Consider the following 23,298-nt stretch of genomic DNA (forward strand, 5'->3'; position numbering starts at 1 on the left):
AGTATTTTTCATGATTTTCACAAAAATGTAACACCTTCCAGAAAATGTTCTTCTTAAAATATCAAATGAAAGAACAGACCTTCTGCTTTAAAAAAAAATCCTACCTTCGTTTTTTATCACCTCTCACATAAGGGTAGGTTTCTTTTAAAAACACCAAAATCTGAGCAAAAGGCTGAGATAATTGCATTTTTGTGAAGGACTTTAGATAGAGATCAGATGAAAAGCGATCCTCAAAACTTACACGGATATACAGCTGTTTGCCCTAGGGTGATACTTCCGGGTTTTATAAGTTGTAGAACTTATTAAATTACCCGATGGATAATATTGCGAAAAGCCGTAAATACTCGTAATTGGCAGGAAAGCGTTTTCTCTTAATTGACGAATTAACTTAATTGAGGTTTACTCGTCAATGGCGGGGAAAGAGTTAATAGCTACAACACAAGCCTTTATATGGAAAACGTAATAATATTTCATCTGTCCTAATCTCAGGTATCAGGTCAGTGTGAATTTCATTTTGTCATTATAAAGGGATGTATTCTAATTTCTCATTCATATTCATGGAGCTTCTCACAATACCTCCGCTCGAATCCGCTTCATTCCCTGTCATGTCTTCTTCCCACTCGAGTGATCTTCGAGAGAAGCTCAGCGGGTGGACCGTGTTTGGATAATTTTATTGCCGTTAAGGAAAAACAGCCACCGGCACTCTTGATTAATCGCGGTTTCCATTCTCTCTGTCATGGCTTATAGATGTACAGTAAGTGCTGCATATGAATAAATGTGACAGTTTAAAACATGCTTTCTAATCCCCCACTGCTAAAAGAGACAGCAATACAGCTAAAGTATCTAAATAAAAGTGTTTACCTTTTGTCTTTGGGTGTAAATCACAGGATTACAGTGAATAAACTGAGACCCCTGTGCAGAATGACTGTCCAAAAAATGCAAATTACTACCACATCCTTGCATTAATGTAAATCAGCATCTTTATGGAAAACGCAGCACACACCAGCTAACTGAATGCTAATTTAATTCTTCTGCTGTGTGTTTACAGGCGACACATGCACAATGTCAGAGTATAACAGGCTGAAGAATATGCTGTTAGACATGCAGCCCAGGAGTGTGAAGGACAGGAAAGAAACTTTAGAAAATGCCATGGACCAAAGGAGGACCCTGGTGGACACCATGTTCAAGTATTTAGATCTAAACCAGGATAGGCATCTGAGCAGCGAAGAGCTATCGGAGGTAAATACGTCTCTTTACACAGGATAATAACTGAACATCTGAAATGGAAGCCAGGTTGCGTTGTCTGAAAAAACAACACATAAACACATCTCATCATATAAACATGCTCAGAACTCAACAAAATCACCTGAACTTCACAATAACAATGTCAATTATTTATCAGTTTTGTTTGAATGGTTCACTGTGAGAAATACTGTATTTCACAGCTTTACATGCAGTTTTATCATTTAAGCATTCCACTATAAAGCGCAACAGCATTCTTTAGATTTGAATCAGCGCTAGTCAGATATTTTAAGCTCTGCTCCTGGCCTTTAAAACCACCACTGGGTCAGCACCCCCTTACCTTCACTTGCTTATACAGCCTTACATACCCTCTCGATCCCTGCGCTCCGTCACTGAGCGACAGCTTGTGGTGCCATCTCAGAAAGGGAAAAACATTATTGCATACCTTTATTCATTTAGCTGATGCTTTTATCCAAAGCGACTTACAATTGGTATATATGTCAGAGGTCGCACGCCTCTGGAGCAACTAGGGGTTAGTGTCTTGCTCAGGGACACAATGGTGTGTCACAGTGGATTCGAACCCGGGTCTCTAACACCAAAGGCATGTGTCTTATCCACTGCGCCATCACCACCCCTCGCATACCTTTTCTGGAGCTGTTCCACAACTGTGGAATGATCTGCCACGATCTGCTGACTCTGTAGCCGTCTTCAAGAATCGGCTAAAAAAACATCTCTTCTGCCTTTACCTCACCTCTGAATAAAAGACTTACTATCTTTCTCTTTTCCCATTTTTCCTTGATCTCTATCTATACATTCTTAGAGAAAAAAACTAACCCATGTCTATGTAACAGTGTTAGACTTGATGAGACTATTTCCTATTTCTATTGTTTACCTCATTTGTAAGTTGCTTTGGACAAAAGCCTCTGCTACGGTAAATGACTAAATGTAAAAATTACATCCATCCTATAATCCATCTAATATGCATCAGCTTTTTATGAAGTACCAGGTCTTTTATTTACTCACATTGAATAACATATCTCAAATAAAAAAAACTGAAATTTCAGGAGGAATATAGTGAAGTCACATGATGACAAACACCTTGCAGCTACCGGAATGAGAGTGTGGTATAATACATAGGTTTGGGTACCATTCACATTTTAACTAGTACCAGTAGTTATACCTGAGATTCGGTAACGGTACCCAGTGGTTAACCTTTTAAAACTTTTTCGGTACTTTACTCTGTGTAATAACAAAAACAGTTATTTCAGTGAAAAAATAAGTACAAACCTCTGAATTTTTTAATTCTTTGCTATTTATATAGAAATTTTACACACAAGACAAAATAAACCCTCTCTCTAGCTCTCAAAGCATTCCTACAACCTCCAGGATTGTGTAAGCACAAATAAATACAATATAACAAACACATACAGATGAAATTAACAATGCTTTTCATGTTTTTTTTTAGGTTGGTCTGTAGTTTTCGGGTACAGAAACTAATGAAATAATACTGCAGTCTTTACTGTATACCTGTAATACAAATATAGATTAATCCTTATTAAAGTTGCAAAAGTTGTTTAGTCAAGACAAGTTTATGATTTTGTTTGTTGCACATTTTTTGATTAAGATTAGAAAAAAACAGCATCAGGTTTAAACTGCCACTTTAAGAGTGCACAGATCTAAGATGCTGTTATGCTGTGTTTACACCAGCCGCGGTAGAGGTGGCAAAAACGCACTATTTGCACGTAGTAGGGTGCTTGAACATTTCAGTTTACTCACTTCATTCGCACTAGTCATTCGAGATGTTCACGCGGAAATTCGCGTCATGGGTGGGGCTTCTGCGACTCTGCTGAGACTCTGCTCGCTTCCTGTAATCACGTCTCTACTACAAAAAGGTCCTGATTGGTTAACGCGGCGCAGAAATCCGTCGAAGTTCAGATTTTTCAACTCGTGCGTTTCCCGCGGCAACGCTCAATTCACGTGGAACACACAGCAGGATGCCTAATCGCGTCTTTGCATAGACTTAACATTTAAATCACTCACGCTTGCCGCCTCTACCGCGGCTGGTGTAAACGCAGCATTACACACATTTTAGTTCTTAATTGCATATTTTCACTTAACAGATAACAGACAGTGCTTATGAAGTTAATCATAGCATTTTTAGATCATTTTGTGTAAATATGTCCATTCAAGCACAAGAAAGCATGAGCTTAGTTAGCATGCTGCACGAAGCCTTGAGATGCGGCTTTCCGGGGACGTGCTTCAGATTTGCACACACAAAACTCTTCAAACAGCACATGAGTAGCATTTTGAGATCTGTTAAGTGTCGTCTTGTGCTTAAATATGAAAAGCATGTGAAAATGCTAAACGTGACGATGCAGCACATTGCCCTGTTTGTTGTGTCTTAACAAGTTGCAGGGTCTCGCTGTCTATCTCTACCTACCTTTCGAAGCTTACTCTCACTCAGCACCCAGATGCATTCTCAGGTACTAAAATTTGGTACCAATTGATTTAAACTCACCATGAAAGGGAGGAAGCGATTGCCTTATTTTCCACGTGGTGACGTATATCCAAGTAAAATTGGCTTCTGAAATGAAATAAGGCAGGGCTGGATTAAAATTTGTCCATAGAGACCTGATTGGATTGTTTGATGTTGAGTCATGTTGCTAATTGCTAATCGCACCAATCTTCTCCTGGACTCCGCCCACCTGCCATACCATATCACCGCAAGTAGAGAGAGATCATGTTGAGGAGGGGAAAAGATTTGCGTTTTTGATGAAAGATTATGAGGGCACATACATTTAAAACTTTAATGTGATTCACTCGTTGCTCTTAAAGGTGCTCATCTCAGTACCCTGTATCTGTTGTTCAATATCACCATACGTTCTTTCACAGATCTCTATGAAGGAGCATCTGGAAGAAATGTTGCTGCAATGCACCATGCACGACCTCCTGCGTTATGATGATTACAACAATGACGGTCACCTGAACCTTCAGGAGCTCTACACTGCTTTCCGTGAGTCCTACACTAACCTGCTCTTTACATGCAGTATGAAATTCACCAGAGCAAATGATTCTCACTCACCATTTAGCAAATCTGATTGTTTTGTATTCAATGAGCCAGACACCATTCAGTGTTTTTCTCTGAGGTGCTTAGCCCATTTGTGGCACCTGATCCTTTGAGCCAACGAATGCTAATCGTGGTCCAGTGTTGAGAGATGAGTGCTTTTGGCTGATAAAGAGGGATGAGATGGCAGGCCGAGATTACCTCGACTCATCCATCGTCCTAGGCTGCATAAAATAATCGCCCATATTTCATTCGTTCCAGGACTTTCCAATGCAATTCTCAGTGCCAGATCTTGAAATGAACAACTGTAACTAATACATCCCTTTCAGAAAGATATAAATCAAACCATTAGAGATACCACGTGACTCTTATTTTTCAGATTCAGCTACTGGGCCAAAACCATGGGTCGATTAAGCAGCACTAGTCATTAACCTTGGTAATGACTGGCTTTAGCGGACTGATTGTTGTCATTTTACAGTCTTTTTGCTTTAGTGTCCAACTGGGTGTCAGAGAAGCCAACGCTGGTACTCAGGCGAGAAGGTTGCCTGTAGGTGTGTAATAAAACATTGAAGTGGTCCGGCCCTTCTGAAGGTTAACTGTGTTGTTGCTGAATTGGAGGGAATCAAGTGTTTCACACAAACAAACCTCTCAGACGAGTTTCTACTTCATGGTTCTTTGCTCGGTCTGCGCAATTCAAGCTTGTGATGATCTTTATTAAATGCATTTTGCACCACCGTATCTTCTTCAATAGAAAAAGGGTTGTTTTTGTGTTTATTGTGGGGTTTCTTGTTTACTCAAATAATATATTTGTGTTTCAGAACCTTCAAATGACTTGCTGTTTGCATGCCTTCATAAGCAGCTGTTAACTAAGACTTTTATCACAAGTAACTGATGTTAGACGCTCTACTGGGCAGTAACTCAACACTACACAAACAAAATTCTGACTCAGAGTTTGATGGTTGCTGGTAGCTTATTATCATGAAAACATAGCATGCGCAAATACTGTATATATGCAACACATACACAATAAATGTGTTTAATTTGTGTCTATAAAGTGTCTTGGAAAAAAAGTAAATCGTAAAACAACATTATTTGTGTACTGTATACTTCAAAACACATCAGTGTATCTTTGCATGCAATTTGCATGCATGTTCATGGCCCTAAATAAGAAAAGTCACAAAATGTCTGGAAGAAAAATATAACTTAAAGCAACACTATGTAGTTTTTTTACCTTTAAATAATGTCTCTAAAACTATTTCAGTTATAGAACAACTTTTAACTGGACAAATTGTACTGTTGCTGCAACCTGAGCAGCCTCCTAGCTGCTACAAGCACACTCTGAAAGTGGTGGTGGAGGGTAGAGCACACAGCCCCGCCCCTCCCCCTGCCTGGAGAAGAGTGTCTGATACCAGGCACTGTTGTGCTTTGTCAACCACATGGGGGAGCTGTAAGTCATTTTTACATGGAAACCACATAGTGTTGCTTTAAGTAGTATTTTTGATAAATTGTAAATAGAAATGATAGCTCACTTTTACCATCTGTGTCTGTAAAAGTCTTTTTCAGTACTGAAAAGAGTGAGGAGAAGTATTTTACCCCATTTCAGGATATTTAAATGATAGTAAAAGATTTTCCTAGCCGACTAGTAGTCGTTCATATAAATATATATACAGTGGAGGGAGCATCTGATCATGGTTTGAGTTTCAGGGATAAGAAAGAACCTTGTATAACATTTTTAACATTGTTTTATGTCTTTACGAAAATCTGAGCTGATACGCGCTTGAGGAAACGGAGAAACAGGTGCTTGGCAGATCTAGCAGGCTTATAGCGTTCCTCACTTTTTATATTAAATCTATTGAGTATTGAAGTATTAAATCCTGAACACCCCAACATTTTTTCTATCAACATTTACTACATTGCCTTTTGCCAAGTAGTTCTTGTTTTGTCTAACATTTCCTTGTGTCCAATATTTCTTTTATACAACTTTTTATTTTACCCATTTAGGTAATTCCCTTCATATATAAACAAAATAGCTGCTACCTCAAAGTCAAATTTTACTCTTGTGAAGATTGATCCTCCTGACATAGCCACTCCAGTCTGTTCCCAGTCCAGCTCTGTGCAACCAAACCAATCACCACAAAGAGCTTATCCTCCACCAAATGTTACCATTACCCATATTGGCCATTCTACTCCCACTCAATTCAGCAGTCCTTTTCCAAAGTTCCAAGTGTTCCAACCCCCCATTATAAGGTGACACTCCTTTTCAACCAGATCCCATGCAGTTATGTACATCCACTGAAACTTCATTACCCACTACAGTGGCACAGCATGTTTTGGCACACTCTCAACTCCTGGAAAATGTATCACCCCACTGCACATGTACATGGAAACTGGAATTACCTTTTAAAATGTTTAAAACAACAAGACAGAGTTGGATATGCTGACCGCAAAAATGGAAACCAACCATCAATAACTCCTGAATACTATAACTGCACATTGATGACAAGAGGAAAAATGCACAGAATACTTGAATAAAGCTATGAAGGTAATGATGACAGAAGAAATCCAGAAAGTTGAACATACCTTAACTTCAGAAGTTTGTTTTATGGTGGAACAGTTTCAGCTGGAGCTGAAACTGTGACATACAGGAAACCCTAGTAGACACTAAAAATTAATGAGGACTGCTCTATAAGGAGATTATCCAATGCAGTACACAAATAAATTATCTGATTGATCAGTTTAAATACCTACGTATGGAGATGAGTAACTTTACCACACATCATGCAAAGAATGTGACAGCCTGCCAACAAAGTATAGCCCTGCCCACTATGCACAGTGGCCCCCCCTTTACCTTTTTTTTAACCCTTTCAGTAACTTCACCCGTAACATACCATGATAAAATCTCATGATTAAAAGTGATCATCTAAAACTTACCTTCCCAAACATCGGAAGACCTACTAATGACATAGATCTGCTGTTATATCTTACAAGTTATCAAGACTTTCTGGCTCTTTATCCCTTAACTGATATTGACATTCTAGCCACCTTCCGCACAGAGTGGTGGGAGGTTGCATAATTATCTGTTTCTACTTGGGATGAATTTGAAACTGCCTTCCTATCTGCCCTTCTCTCTGAAGATTATTTAGATGAGCTAGCTGAGAGAGTAAGAACAAGAACCCAAGGGGCTCATGAATCAATCAGAGACTTTGCTTTATGTACAAAGCTCTATGTAAAAGTTGGAAGTCTAATTGGAGTAAAAATTATACTGTGAGGGATTGCTGGACGGATGAACCCAAACGCAGACGATGTCGGGGAAAAACAGAAAACACTTTTATTTCTACACTTAACAAAACAAAGACCCACGAGGGGGTTCACGACATGAAACATGAAACACTAAACTTTTACAAGATAACAAGACTTGACTGGAACATGTAACATGAGACCTTGACTCTACACAACACAATGATCCTGCACAGAACTAAAGATACACTGACATTAAATAGAATAAACCAAACAAGATAACGAGCGGGGAACAGGTGATGGGAATAAGTAATAATTAACAATAAGCAGGAGGACGAGGGGGCGGGGACAAAAGACAAGACACCGGAGGCACATGCCAACATAAAACAAGGCATGAACCTCCACACAAGGCCAGGGACTCCCAGAACTCTGCCACCATGACAAAATACAAATATAACAAGACTTCAAGGCAGAGTCCTGACAGTAGCCCTCCCTCAAAGGACGCCACCTGGCGTCCAAAAAGGGAACACACAAGACAAGAACACATGACTGATACTGTACAAGACAAGACTATGAGCACATCAGAATAAAACATAACAGAAGGTGCAAAAACAGGATAAGAAAACAAAACTAATCAAACACACTTAAGTCCACAAAATACTCAAAACAAGACAGTCCACGGGGGTTTGGGGCGAGGACGCAGCTGGTACTGCACGGACTGGGTCGACCGCGCGGGATGCGCGGGACGGGTGGGCAGCGCGGACTCTGCCGGCGGCGCGGGCTGCGCGGGCTCCGGCTCTGGCTGCGCGGACTGCGCGGGCTCCGGCTCTGGCTGCGCGGACTGCGCGGGCTCCGGCTCTGGCTGCGCGGACTGCGCGGGCTCCGGCTCTGGCTGCGCGGACTGCGCGGGCTCCGGCTCTGGCTGCGCGGACTGCGCGGGCTCCGGCTCTGGCTGCGCGGACTGCGCGGGCTCCGGCTCTGGCTGCGCGGACTCCGGCCTGGCGACGGCTCTCAAGAGCGCACTGAAGAGTGCTGTGCGTTCCCCCTCTGTCAACCAGCAAGGGGCTGGACGCACAGCAATGGACAGCAGCACCGTGACTGGAGGCGCTGCGACGGACCCCGACACCGTCGCTGGGTTCAGTGTTGGCAGGATCATTCTGTGAGGGTTTGCAGGAACAAATGAACCCAAGAGCAGACGATGTCGGGGGAGAACAGAAGACACTTTATTACAAACAAAAACCCACGAGGGGGTAAACAACATGAAACATGAACTAGACGAAAAACACTACAACTATGACTTGGTAACTTGACTCTGAATAACGTGGCACACGAGAACACGACACAACACAATGATCCTGCCCAGAACTAAAGATACACTGACATTAAATAGAATAAACCAAACAAGATAACGAGCGGGGAACAGGTGATGGGAATAAGTAATAATTAACAATAAGCAGGAGGACGAGGGGGCAGGGACAAAAGACAAGACACCGGAGGCACATGCCAACATAAAAACAAGGCATGAACCTCCACACAAGACCAGGGACTGCCAGAACTCTGCCACCATGACAAAATACAAATATAACAAGACTTCAAGGCAGAGTCCTGACAGATACTCTAAACATCAAACGATACCTTGTTAGCCATCTTTGTAGCCGAGTAAATATAGTGGACAAGTTAGTAAAACTGGATCATCAGCTAGAAAGGATCATGCAATGCAACTACATTATGAAGGACTTATAACTCAACCTACATTCCACAGACTCATACAAAACTTACCTACAGAGATACCTCCAGATACAACACTGCTGGAGATGTAAGGTAAACCATCCACCTTGTAATTGTCCACAATATGTTTCCCTTCCCCCTCCTCAGTGTGCCAGTCCTCACCCATCTGCCAAAAATAAGCATTCATTTCAAACACAAAAGTCTGTAGTTCCTCCCGCCATGTCAGTTTAGCCTGGCTCCGCCCTCCTACATGCTTCCGCTTAATTTTCATTTCCCTTCAGCAGTACGTCTGGGATTTCTCTATAGAGTTTCGTTTTCTCCTGCAAAAATCTGCAGGACCAATCAGCGAACAGATGGGGGTGGCTAAGAACGATGACGTTGAGGTCGCGCGTCAGTTTGAGTTGTAGTTCAGTAATGGCAGCGGAGAAAGACGTGAGAAAAGCTATTCGGGCCGTTGTTGCAAAACTGCCGAATATACAGAAGTTAAACCCGGAGCAAGAACCAGGTTTGCTAAGTTTTGTTTGTCTGATTATTCTGACTTGTTGTTTCCGGACGGTTTCGGTGCATGATATACGTCACGACCACATGTTAGCAATTGGCTTTGGCAGATCCTGAGTGACTCTGGGCAGATCCAATAGTTTTAAACTTCAACAATGGACCCTCCTTAACGGAAGTAATGCTTTGCAGTGGAGCGTGGCCAGACTCTCTGTACAAATGAAATGAATGTACGAGAGTCTGGTTGGACAAGGCTAATGTCAGTTAGCTTACCTTCAAAACCTCTTTGCGCAGCTGAAGTTGCTGCCACCTCTGCATCTAACAAAGGTGTCTCCATACCTGATGGTGGTGCCAATTAACATCAGAGCCTGGACAGACAAGGCTATCATTGATACTGAATCCAATCATACCCTACTTAACAGGAGTCTCTGGGAAGAGCTTTATCCACCTGACCATGTTTTTCCTTGGTCCTGTGGTCCACTTTATTTAGCAAACAGTGAGGCCAAAGTACCCTTGGCTGGGCAGAAATCACACTTCATAATAAAGACTTCCCCATTAGTGCTAGGGCTTCCATCATACACCCTTGACTATGGCTGTAAAGAGGTCATTGCCTATGCCAGTTGGACCCTAAATAAAGGAGAAAACAATTACTCCAAACCGAAAAAATACATTTTTATCTGAAGTTTAGGCACTAGAAAAGGTGGCAACATTATCTTGAACCTAACTGTTCACCATCATTACTGACCACTCTGCAGTGGGTCTTAAGCTCCACTAGATCCACTAGTGGTCTCATCCGTTGGGCTTTCTGCCTACAGAAATTGGATTTTGTGGTAGAATATCGTAAGGGTAAATTTAACATAGCACTTGATGCTCTTTATCGAATGCCCTCCAAACATGAATGTTACTTGTATTCCAGTAAAAAGAGAGTAGACATAATAGGTCCTCTACCATGCAGCATCCAGCAAAATGAGTACTTCCTGGTCTACGTGAATTATTATTCAAGATGGACTGAGGTATTTCCATATACTTGCAAAGACCATTGCAAGTCTTTAGGAAGGAGATCTTGACCTTGGAGAGTTCCAATTTGTCTACTCTATCTTTATGAAGCTTTGTGGAAAATGGAATGTACCCCAAAAGTAACTACAGCTTATTATCCCCAAACTAACATGACTGAACAGATTAGTCGCATCCTCGAATACATGATTTCAGTTTACATGAACAAAAATCATAACAAATGTGACCAGAATTTACCAGAACTGCGGTTTACTATTTTTTCGGCAGAGTAATGACTCCTGCGAACGTCATCTTGGACGGACACTGCAAGGACCCATGGATAAGATGTTTGTCTAGTCCACATCTGCAATTTTAGGGGATGTTTAAAGCAATTTTGTTAGATATTGTATAAGTTCACCGTGCTCTTGTCAACAGTTAACACAGTATTTAATAAAAGGTGTAATTTCTCAATCATCATTCACAGCCCAAGTACCAATCCAATTCTATGTTCACATCAAGTCAAGTTCACATTAAATACTCGTATGTGTTCTTACTCCGTCCCAAACCACAGCAAACTAAAAGTCCATAAAACAGAGAACAGAACCAGACACATGTAAGGCTAAAATTTACATTTAATTCCATGTTTAATTGGCAAAGAATAAATAATCTTAAGGCATTTCTCATGTCACAGAAGAGAGCAGGCAAGGGTAAACATAACTTGGAGAGATAATTACAGCAGGACCACTAAGGAGCAGTAAATATTAAGCTGGTGAATAACTTTCCAAGCAGATGAAAAGTCTAGGATGACTTGGCTTAGAATAATATTAGCTGATGCTGGCAAGGATATATCTAAGGAACTAATGACCAGGGAAGGTGTAGGAGATCTTGAGGTTCAGGGAGTACAGGTGAATAATCTGGGGGAGTCTGTGGTACAGGTTAAAGCAACGGGAGCAGACAGCTGGGTGAGGAATGAGGACATCTTTTATGTGCTACAGTGATGAGGTCGTGCAGGTGCAAGTGATTACTATTCAGGTGAAGGAGATCGGGTAGATTGGGTGGGGGCTGGTGTGACTGAGCACCATTATATACTTACATATTTTTATTTTCATTTATGTATTTAAACATTACAAAATGCAAAAATAACATAAAATAATGTTAATAATAATGTAAATAATGATTAAATAATAATGGTTCTCTGTACTCGTGTCATTCCGAGTTCGTTCTTTCAAGGTTGCCTGGTAAAAATGGTCTCCATGAGAACTCAAGTCTGTTCTTTGCCTTCTTTTAATGCCAATAATAGCAAATTATGATTCATTTAAAAGTAAAAGTTGTTGAGGTATGTAAAGATGTTCTTGAGGTTAAACTTGTCCTTCTGACCACCAGGTTCTCAGATCTGAAATCTTCTTTAAAAGTGACTTCAGGAAAAAAGCCAATTTCAAAATCCCAGAATCACTGTTCCAATCAAATCACAATGCAATCACTTCCTGATAGACAAAATCACATTCTCATTCCAATACAGATGATACATGGGTTGTTAATGCTGTTATTTTTTTTTATTTGTTTATTTATGCATTGGTCAGATGCTTTATCCAAAGCAACTTACAGTGCGTTACAAGGTGTACATTTGATCAGTATGTGTGTTCTCTGGGTTCGAACCCATGACCTTTTGTGCAGCTAACGCAATATCTACCACTGAGCTATACAGAAATAAATGTGGAATAGATTGACTTCCTTTAGAAAAAGAGCACTACACTGGTATGAACAAAATTCAGATTTTAAAGCATTGTAAAGACAATTAAAGCAAAAAGAAAAGAGCTGAGTGTATGAGGGTAATCAATTCAGAAAGTATCCCGGTGAGATCGACTCTGAAGAAATCCAGCAGGTCACTCAAGGTTTTGGTGTATCAGATAGGATCATAGGTCTTACTGCAGGCTACATTACAGAGTTAATTAAACACAATGAATGAAGACAACGACTCTGTTAAAAGACATAGTGAGCTGCCTTTCTGTGTGCAGGAGGTTTAACTCAAAATATATTTTAATTGAGTGTGATTTTGCAATGCAAAATGGAAAACATTAGTAATTCAAATTCATTTGTATTCACTTAGGTGAACAGTGGCTGTTTATGAGAATCAGCTTTTGTGATGAATTACACCTTGTAAATTCATGTTTGATTAATGGCAAAGGGTCTTTAAATGGCTTTGAATGTCCTTTTCTCCTTATAAAAGATGAGCATAAGCCACCACTGTCATAACTGATGTGGTCATGTCCTGTCCTGTCTCCACTGTGACTAGATGTGAATAGCCAGCTGTCACCCAGAATAAAATCAGTCATGCATCCTGCAGTGCGTGATACAATGCAAATCATCTGGATGAATCTCTATAGCAGCAATCTGAGTCATTGTAATCTCATTCTGTTAAATCTCATTTGTGTGATCGCAGTAGGAAGAGTAAATGTGTGTCTGGGAATTTTTGCAAACCTTAACATGTTTTGTGGCTTGTTTGATAAATGTGGCATATTTAAATTCTGTCCAGGATTTGTTAGGTTTTCTGCTTTAGTTTAAAGGCTGACATCTTTCTACACAGCTTTCAGGATTTATTGATTTTGTTTGGTCTTTCACAGCAGTTTGATATGTCAAACATTTGTATATAATACACTTACTATTCAAGTGTTATCCATTGCATCATATTGATTGTTACTTTATTACTTTAAAAATGGCTGGGGTATTTTTGACCCATGTTGGGGAAATATTGGACAGAACACACAGCTGGGTTAAAATTGATATTCAACAATGGTTTATAATAACCCAGCAGTTGGGTTAAAACAACCCAGCATTGGGTCAATTTTAACCCAGCTGTGTGTTCTGTCCAATATTTACCAAAAAATACCCCAGCCATTTTTATGTCACACTTTTTTTGACCACTCTTCACATTTTTGATCAACAACAGTGTTCAGCTTGTTACTCAAGAAATATAATTTATTACTTATTACATTTTTCAAATTTTTATATTATTACATTACACTACTCATTGGATTACTTTTTCATTACAGACACAGGGCCCTATCTTGCACCCAGCGCAAATGACTTTGTCAGTGACGCATGTATCATTCGTATTTTGCACCGGCGCACAGTGGGTTTTTCCCTCCACAGACGCATGTCGGCAAACTAGGGAATGAACTTGCGCTCCCTGGGCGGTTCAGCGCAAAAATGGAGGCGTGTTCCGACGCAAACCATCCCTGATGCTATTTTGCAGTTTCAAAAAACAATTGCGCCACTGACCAAAAAAACTAGTCTAAAGTCAGTGGCGCGTTGCGCGTTGTTCATTATGCTATTTTAAGGGCGCATGCTTGACCATAATGTATAGCGTGCACAACGCGCATACACTTTGCTTATCTAATCTACACAGATGCAACAGTTATTTTTGCAAATCATAAATTGTTACAATAAAAAATATTAACACATGAGATAAGGGGAATCATATTGGTGAGCATTGTGGTGATAGTTTTTATTTATTTTGTGTGGCTGCATTAAAAAATGATCATGCAAAAACGATTAAAATATTTTAATAAGTTTGTTGTGTGGCTGTATTACGTTTATTTTATGTAAATAATAATTAAAATGTTTTCATAAGAAACCTTAATGTATATGAACTTGATTTGTAAGTGTACTTTGCGGTTGGACTTAGGGTTGTTGCGGTGACAGAATTTTCCCACCGGTTAATCAGTGCGTGACAAACCCAGTTATACCGGTTTCACCGGGTGGGAGGGGCTTATAAATGCACAGAAGTGCGCATTTTACTTTCACTTTTGAATTAGATGCAACTGTTGTTTAAATCCAGCGCTTGCGTACGCTGCGTTAAATCGCGTATGGATTTGCGTGCAAATGTGAGTGCAACAGCTGGTTTTAGTGCTTGAGTCAATGTGCGCAGGTACTTCTGACAGAAACCCGCCAGTCCCAAGCAGAGCAACCGGCTATTCCTCCATTAGCGCTGCTTGAATGATGGGTTTATTATTACTGTGCATTCAGACCGCCACCGGCGAGAGCGTCAAAGTGGTCGGAAGTCATTCATTTTCAATGAGAGCCGGCGGCGAGCTCCGGCGAGAAGCGGCGCGGCGCGTCATGTACAGCGTGAGCGTCGATGAGAGTTGAAATCAGCTCAACTTTATGGTAATGAGATATGACGCGGTTCGGCGGCAACCAATCGGAAGGCGGAAATGTTCACCTGCAACCAATCGGAAGGCGAAAACCTCCGCCTGAGAGGAGTTCAGAGAATGCATTCGAGCGTCAGAGCGTCCACTACAACTTTTCTTTAGCGTCGTTGTCTGGGCAGCCAGAGCTTTTATTGACGCTCTCGCCGGTGGCGGTCTGAATGCACAGTTATTCTTAATGAAATACACAACAACAGAACGATCTCGCCTATATTAAACATCATATATGTATCTTATAACAAAAACGAGTAAGCACGCGTCTTCTGCCATCGTCTGCTCGCCGCAGTCTGACAGGAATGAAATCTGACACCCGCAGCCGCTGCTCTGTGATGACGCGCGTTCAGCTCCGCTGGATTACGCCAGCAGACACATTCAGTTGTAAATGTTTGCTCTCTCTAACCAAACTAAATGATTTAATTACAAGAAAATATCAAAACGACGGTGAAAGACGGTGTCGCGGTGGGCAAGTGATCTAACCGGTGAGAGGCTGAAGCACCGGTAATCACCGTTTCACCGACTATCGCAACAAGCCTAGTTGGACTGCTTGCATTTCTTGGCTTTCAGCGATGAGGGTGGACGCAGCGATGTCCTCTGCTGGCGTCAGGTCCTGTGAAGAGGCAGACCACCTCCCGTTACACGGCGTGCCCGAAATATGCTTGCAAGCTTGGGATTCCCCCGTCTCCTGACATCATTGTAGCGCTTGCGGCGCAACGTCCTGGGGATGCCAGCTTATGAGACAATTGTGGCTATTTCCTCTGACGCCTGTTTAACCTACGCTGATTTGGGCATGTTTCTCCCATCCCCATACAAAACAACTTCTCTGTCTTTGACTGCTTACAAGAATGTCAGTCTCCTCGGCTGTGAACCGCTCCTGGCGTGCGCCTGGTAAATCCGTCATAATAATAGCAAGCCGCCATGGAACTTGCGCACTTTAAAGGGAATGTTGGATGACGTTCTGATTGGTTTATTTGACGTTACGCCCAAACCACACCTATGAATAATGAACCTACTTCAGACCAACCCCTTATTGATTTGCACCTGGCGCAAGAGTTATTTCTCCCGCTGGGAAAATAGCAACAGCGCCCAAGATCCGCCCACAAAGTCACTTGCGCTTTGCGCTTTGCACTTGCATTTCAGATCGTTAAAATAGGGCCCACAATCTTTTAGCTACTTCTGTTACTTAAAGAGCAACAATGGTCTAATTTGTGATTTAACATTTCCTTCGGTGAGTAAGTGTGTATTAGTAAGATGTTAACTATATGCAAAAAGGTATAAACCCCAAAGTAAACGATTACGCAAGTTATCGTCTCCAACATAAATCTCTTTTCTTGGACTACAACAAACACACAGATTGTAGGCAACAGTTTACTTCCTGGTATTGGTGATGTAGACACGACCGACATTATCATAAGTCAATAAGCTTGGACTCACAGCCTGTAAGTTAGCTCTTGTTAGCATTGCATAGTGAGCTAATCTTTCAAACATAGTAAGGAGAGTCACATTTCCGGCTGATGTCAGAGGTATTCAGGTCAATCACAATGTACAGTAGGGCTGTCAAATTTTAATTCGAATTTCGAATATTCGTCGAATGTAAAAAAAATATGCATATTCGAACGTAAAACTTTGCATTCGAATTTTACCTGTGTCAGGAAGCTCACGCAACGTGATGATGACGTAACTGACGCGGATTGTTATACAGAGCGTTAGCGGCTCAGCAAACTATGCGGAGCAAGCCAGCGTTATTCATTTGAAAAATAGCAAGAAAAGACAGTGGGGATTACGAGTTGGACAGAATACATATTAAAAGGGCTGTGTGATGCTGCTTTGGTTTTTGGAGCATCAACTGGAATTCATCCGCAAAGTGAAACTAACTGAGATGAATTATTGTCGTCTGCTTCTAAATGCAGTTTTAAAGTTTAAAATAACTGATCAACACGAAAGTGCCATAATTCAGCTGCTTGTTTAGCAACATTAAAACCATATGTGCATCTACACAGTCCACAACGCATATGAGAGAGTTGCAATGTAACGCCGCCGCGGTGGCTTTATTTTTATAACGGACTGGAAACTTGACATTTGATATGCAAGTTTTTCATCAACATTATCTGCGTGAAATATATACATGATGATCATCTGCCAACTCGACTGTTTCAGCACGTCCTCTATTAATTACGGAGAATCTGCTTTATTAACGGCTTCGCTCTGCGCGCAAGTTAAACATTTCTGTTCTGTACTTTATTACTCGCTTATATTTCTACATATTTTCAACCAAGGAACACACAAAATATAATATAAGTTGTTGTGAATAGCGTTTAAGCTTGACAAAATTTAAATGACTAATGATCTTTCCCACTTATTTTGGCTTAAATAAAGATTAATTCGTTTTCATACTTTATTAGAAACACGTTAATTTATCTACTTATATAAAATGCCCTATATTAATATGCAGTGTCTATGTATGGCATTCGTTTTGTACATTTACAGGTGCACAACTATACTGGTTAATTTTGATTTCATTAGTAGTGTTTATAACATTCGTTTTGACAAAAAATATGCTGTGCATGATTATATTATTGGGGCTTTGTGCTGCGCCCTCTTGTGGGCTTTTAGGAGTATTTTCTCCAAGATAAAGTAGGTCTTTATAATTCGAATATAATTCGAATTTTATTATTTTTCAAGGACGAATTTCGAATGTACTTGTTCAGCCATTTTGACAGCCCTAATGTACAGATAAACTGGTCAATCAGAGACACAGCATTTTTCACAGTTATGTACAAAATCAGAGCATTTAAGGAAGGCAGGGATATCTGGAGCTACAAAATGTGGAAAATAATGTGTTTTTTGAACCATAAACCACGCAAACACACGGTATTATATATACCAAATACACAAAAAAACATTGTTTTATCAATGAAATAGATCAACACTTTAAAAAAGCAGCACCAAATATCTGCAACAGGGGCTCAAGCAGCCAAACCCTCAGAAAATGCTGGCAGTATAACAGAATACACTTACCTATCTAATTGTTTAATAGATCATCATGTTTACTTACATGCAAACATGTCAAATGTTATGTTTATAGTCAATGTTGGGAAAGTTCACTTTCACAAATGTTAAAATGAACTAGTTCAATTCATAGTTCATTGACTGTCTTTTAATTTTTGTATTTGCTTGCACATACCTTGAAAGGCTAGCCGGGTGCTTCAAGGGGGTTTTTCAGGCGAGAAGCACTGCAAGGCGTCGCGTGTAGTACAACTCGCAGGGATTACACACCGCACGTGCACATTAAATAGCATGAGCTTAGTCAAAGTCTATTTCAAGATCCAGAATATGCATAAACAGCCTATGTTAATCGTTATCGACTTAGTTTAACCTTAAATAACATCATATTTGTCCTATGTGAGTGGCGGGGCAGGGATTTGGATTTCAGCAGCGTCCAGTCAGTGTTGTTTTGATGACGCATGCAGCCTGGTGGCGGTGCTGCCAGATTGGGTGTTTTTTTCCGCTACATATTAAGGCATGTTTACAGTGTGTTTTAGCCGGGTTTTCGCCTGGAAGACTCAATAGAAATCTGGCACCCTATTGAACGACGTTAAACTGAGAGCATGCCGTTCATAAGCACCAGAATGAACGAGTTCACAGTAACGTAATACAGTATGTTCAGTTCACGTTCGCCCAAAATATGAACGAGTTCATAAACTTTCATTCAATTAACTCGTTCAAGCACAACACTGTTTATATTAATATGAATATAAAATAGACATGGAGTATAAAATAGACATGGTGTATGTGTGTTATTGCACAGTTGTGTGTCTCTCAGGGGCGAAAATCTCATCTAAATGTTGGGGGGGACAATAAACATAAAATTTTTCAAGAACAATTTTTGAAGGGGACACCAATAATACAGGCAAAATTGTACTTGCAAGGAAATGGGTACAGATAGAAAACGTTTCTCTTTCTCTATGAACGGACGCAAATTTAATTTTAATACATATGAATGCAGAGGTGAAAAGAGTAATACAATTTTCTACTTAAGTAATAGTAAAGTTACTTTAATAATATTTTACTTAAGTAAAAGTAAAGTTACTGGTCTAAAAATCTACTCAAGTAAAAAGTCATTTTAATTTTAAGAGTTACTTTTTTACAGCGGGGAGAGGTTTCTAGTATAGTTCACAAAGGAAGGATATATACATCTCAAACTATGTTTTTAATTGTAAACATCTCTACAATTAAAGTGCAATAACAAATGTTAATAAAATAAAAAGCTTTTTATAACTAAGAAACATTTATGGAATTATTTAATGATTTTTACAGGTGAGTTATGCACTTTTGAAGCAAAAGTAATATGAGGTCAGCAGCTAGTAAATACAATCATTATATGAAGGTTGTAATTGATGTATTGCTGGTAACATACATTGTTATTAAACTATATACATAAATGAACATATAATGAGATGAGTGCCATGGCTATACACTATACATCCTTTACACGTTTATTAGCTCCCAGACCTGTGTACCTGATGTCTTTCAATCTATCTCTCTCGCGCTCTCTCTCTCTCTGCAATGTCTAATGATCTGCGCATTCTCGAGGACGTTCTCAAGTTGTTTGACTTGACGCGAAGCTGCTAGACCTCGGAAGATAATGCGCATGTATTAAAAATGCATCGTGCAAATTAGCGGTTAAACACGGTCGGCAATTCTCAAACTCCGTACTCAAGAGCATGAACCCTACCTGAATGAAACAATCGCTTTGCGTCAATGGCCAGGGGTTTCTTTCGTAAGAATTGAATTGAGGGTCTGCATTAGCCTGCGCCTGTCTCGTCCCTCTCCATGGTTCTTTTTGCGCGTTCCCCCGCCCATCAATCAATCATCCGACCGTGGCGCGTCTTTATCACCTTACTTTTTTATTTATTTTTACTCAGTAACGGATATGATTTAACATGTAGCGAAGTAACCAACAATACTTTAAACATACTTAAGTAAAAGTAAAGTACAGATTTTAAAAACTACTCAAAGTAAAAGTACACAAAAAACTCAGTTACAGCAAGGTGAGTAAATGTAATTTGTTACTTTCAGCTCTGCCTCACCTCTGCATGAATGCATAAAAATGTTTTCTTGATCGTTTATCTGCTTCTGTTCTCAGAAAACGAAATATGTTCATGTTTATATGTCAAAATAGTCCAGTTTTAAAACATATGAGGATAAACTGATAAGTGATGGGAAACGTTGTATTGTATATAGCTTATTAACGCGTCGGCTCCGTACACTTCTCTACCACCGGAATGTGTGGTGGTGAGGTAAAAGGGGCGTGGGCAGTGGACCAAACCACTGTGAGGCAAGGGAGGGGGAATCCAAATATTTAAAACGTTTTTTTGTTGTTGCTCCGTTTGCATTTGTATTGTTTCACTTCTTACACAACTAGTTTAAGTATTATAAATCATTAAATTATTTTCAATACACATATTCTAATGATAATTTAGGGGGGACAACCCTCAGATAGGGGGGGGTCCTGTCCCCCCCGACCCCCCCGGGATTTCCGCCCATGGTGTCTCTTAGCCCTAAAAACAATGACAGACAGACATGCATAGACACACATGCCTAAACACACAAAAGCTGACAAACAGTAAGCTGTGCTGTCAAATCACTGATTTCAGGATTATGAAATCATACTTGGATGGCATACACTAATAGGTCTGAACAGTGCAGAATAACGTAGTTATTTTAATGTTGTTTACAAACTACTCGGTCTAAAGTATAAAATGTTTCATTTATCTAGTTGCATAGATACATGATATATTTCCTGGTCTTATTCTGCATGATTTGTTGGTGAATGTTTGTCATCACACACTTTTGTTACAGAAGTTGTCCCTGGAACCGTACTTTAAAAAGGACCTAAGCTTTTTAGATAACACTGAACTTTCTGCTCTATAGCGGAATACATCAAATGATTACAGAAGTAATTTAGTTTGTGAATGCTGATTCGTGTTGTCTTTAAACTTTGACAGATGTATATCTGCACAGTCAGCGGGTTTGGTTAGCATGGACGTTGTAAGCATCTTAATGTGAAAAGTATAAATGTATGTGGCAAACCCAGAAGAGCTTTTACTGAAAGGTAAGGCAGTTTCTTGAGGAGACAGAGGTGCTGATGAGTTCAGAGCGACTCCTGGCTGTTAGCCGCTCAGCATGTGCTCTTCTTTTATCTCTGATTTCGACTTGGCTGCAAGAAGGAAATAATTCATTACCTTGCCTCCATTGATTTATTCCTTTTACAGGCCTCGACTCGCATCTGACTTCAAACAAGTGCTTCAGGCCAAAGAGTCTTCGAGTCATCTTACCGCTGCTTCTTTTACACACCGAGACAAAAGACAGTGGCAGGAGAAGGACTCTGTATTGACTGCTGAACGTCTAACGCTCACTCTCTTGTCATGAAGGACACACAAACCACTTTCCTTAATATATAGCAGATTGTAAGAGCCTCACCACACTGTGATTAGATAAAGACACCATCAATCTGAGAATGCCCCCCTATCATCTTCATAACCATTACACATCTGGCTTAGTGAATCAAACTGGTGAAAATGAACAGATCAACTACAAACAACCCACTATTGTATGGATCACATTTAAATGACCTTAAAATAATCTGATGTGATAGTATGTTAATGTACACACCCCAAAATATTATACAATAGAGTTGTACTATAAGGTTATTTATAACACAGGGCTGTTGAATGCTGGATGTTAAATGTCCCACAGGTGTTTATTATTTTTCTGTAATACGCACACCTGACCTGTCACATGTCTTAAAATAGGCATCATAGCAATGTTTGTGTTAACTATGGTATAAGAGGAATAAATGACTCCAGTCTTTTGACTTATTAAAGCAATAAGCCCCAAGAAGCAGTGGGTTACCAGTGATAGTGGGTTACCAGTCATACCTTAAACAACCTTAGCTGTTATAAAATGCACTGTAACCCCACTGCTTCGCGGGGCTTATTGCTTTTATAAAACGGTTACTTCATATGCATAACGTTAGCGGGAATTTATAAAATAAAACACAAATAAGCTGTAACTATATTAGAACAAATATTACTCTTCCGCCAAACAAAGTAGTTCCTCAGAATCAAGTGTGACTGAAACAGAGCGCAGTTCACAACCAACAGAGATGCAGCAAAGACACAATAAAAATATGTTTTAAGACTGTGGTGTTTATTTTATAAACCAACATTCATTTAATTTATACATTAACATTTATATCGTGCAACTGTTGAAGTGATGATCAAATATGCTTGGAAGCATGCTTAACGTTAACTCTTTTCCCCTCAGCGGTTTTTTTTTTTTTTAAGTTGCCACCCAGTTGTAGTTTAATGCCTTGCAGAAAAAATATTTTCTTTAAATAAACATAAAATATCAAATGAAAGAACAGACCATCCACTTAAAAAAAAAAACACGTTTCATCCTACCTTCATTTGTTCTCTTATCACCTCTCAGATTTTTAAGCTAAAAGCGGAGATAATTCCATTTTTGTGAAGAACTTTTGTAAGAGATCAGATTCAGGGCCTGATGAAAACACGCTGTTTTTAATGTTGAGTGAATGCGTCAGTGTTTAAGTTGGGTAAGATTGCCACCCAGTGGACATGTATCTGGATATCGCCATAATTGTGCAATTGTATACAAATTAAAAATATGATTAAAGACTGTGGTGTTTATTTTCATAAATCAGTACGCAGCACAGTGGCGCAGTGATACTTATGTAATGCGGTCTGAACCATGGGTTTACCGGGGTATTTTATCATGGCTTAGAAAGCATTTCAACCAATCAGAATGAAGAACCAGAACTGCCCGTTTTATAATTGCAAATAATGCACACCTGCAGTGTAATTCAGCTTCGCTGTACTACCACCTTGGGGTGTGCACTGTTTTCGAATAATTCAACGGCCCATTGTCAATAATTACTTATATTTTATACAGTTGTTATCTGTCTGTTGCTTTTTAATACGTCTTTTGCTCCAAAACTATACAAAAATAACAGAATTGGATATTAGATCCCTCAAAAGTGCAAAGATTTAGAGCAAAAGTTTGGCTCCTCACTGCAGAAGTCTATGACACGTTTACCTCAGTTCAGTTAAACTACATCACAGAACAGAATATTAAAACAGAATATCATTATCCTCTTTGAGTTGTGTTAACTTCAGAAGAGAGACAGCAGTGAGATAACATGACTCGGTTATCTTTTCTCTGTGTTCAACTACTACTGCACCTGAGACACAATGTCAGATCTTTTCTCCACAGCAGGTTTTTGCACTGCGGCCTATGAGAAATGCTAAAACA

At 39.8% G+C, this 23,298-nt stretch overlaps 1 protein-coding gene across 1 annotated transcript in view; it reads left to right on the forward strand.

Annotated features, from left to right (window-relative positions):
* Positions 1 to 23,298, forward strand: part of fstl4 (follistatin-like 4) — a 202,662-nt gene that overhangs the window by 126,505 nt on the left and 52,859 nt on the right. The window contains exons 5-6 of the mRNA XM_065287626.1: positions 1,049 to 1,239; positions 4,135 to 4,255. Coding sequence (XP_065143698.1) covers positions 1,049 to 1,239; positions 4,135 to 4,255 — 312 coding nt within the window. The remainder of the gene's footprint in view (positions 1 to 1,048; positions 1,240 to 4,134; positions 4,256 to 23,298) is intronic.

The sequence above is a fragment of the Paramisgurnus dabryanus genome, chromosome 18, assembly GCF_030506205.2.
Source record: "Paramisgurnus dabryanus chromosome 18, PD_genome_1.1, whole genome shotgun sequence".
Classification (NCBI taxonomy): Eukaryota; Metazoa; Chordata; class Actinopteri; order Cypriniformes; family Cobitidae; genus Paramisgurnus; species Paramisgurnus dabryanus.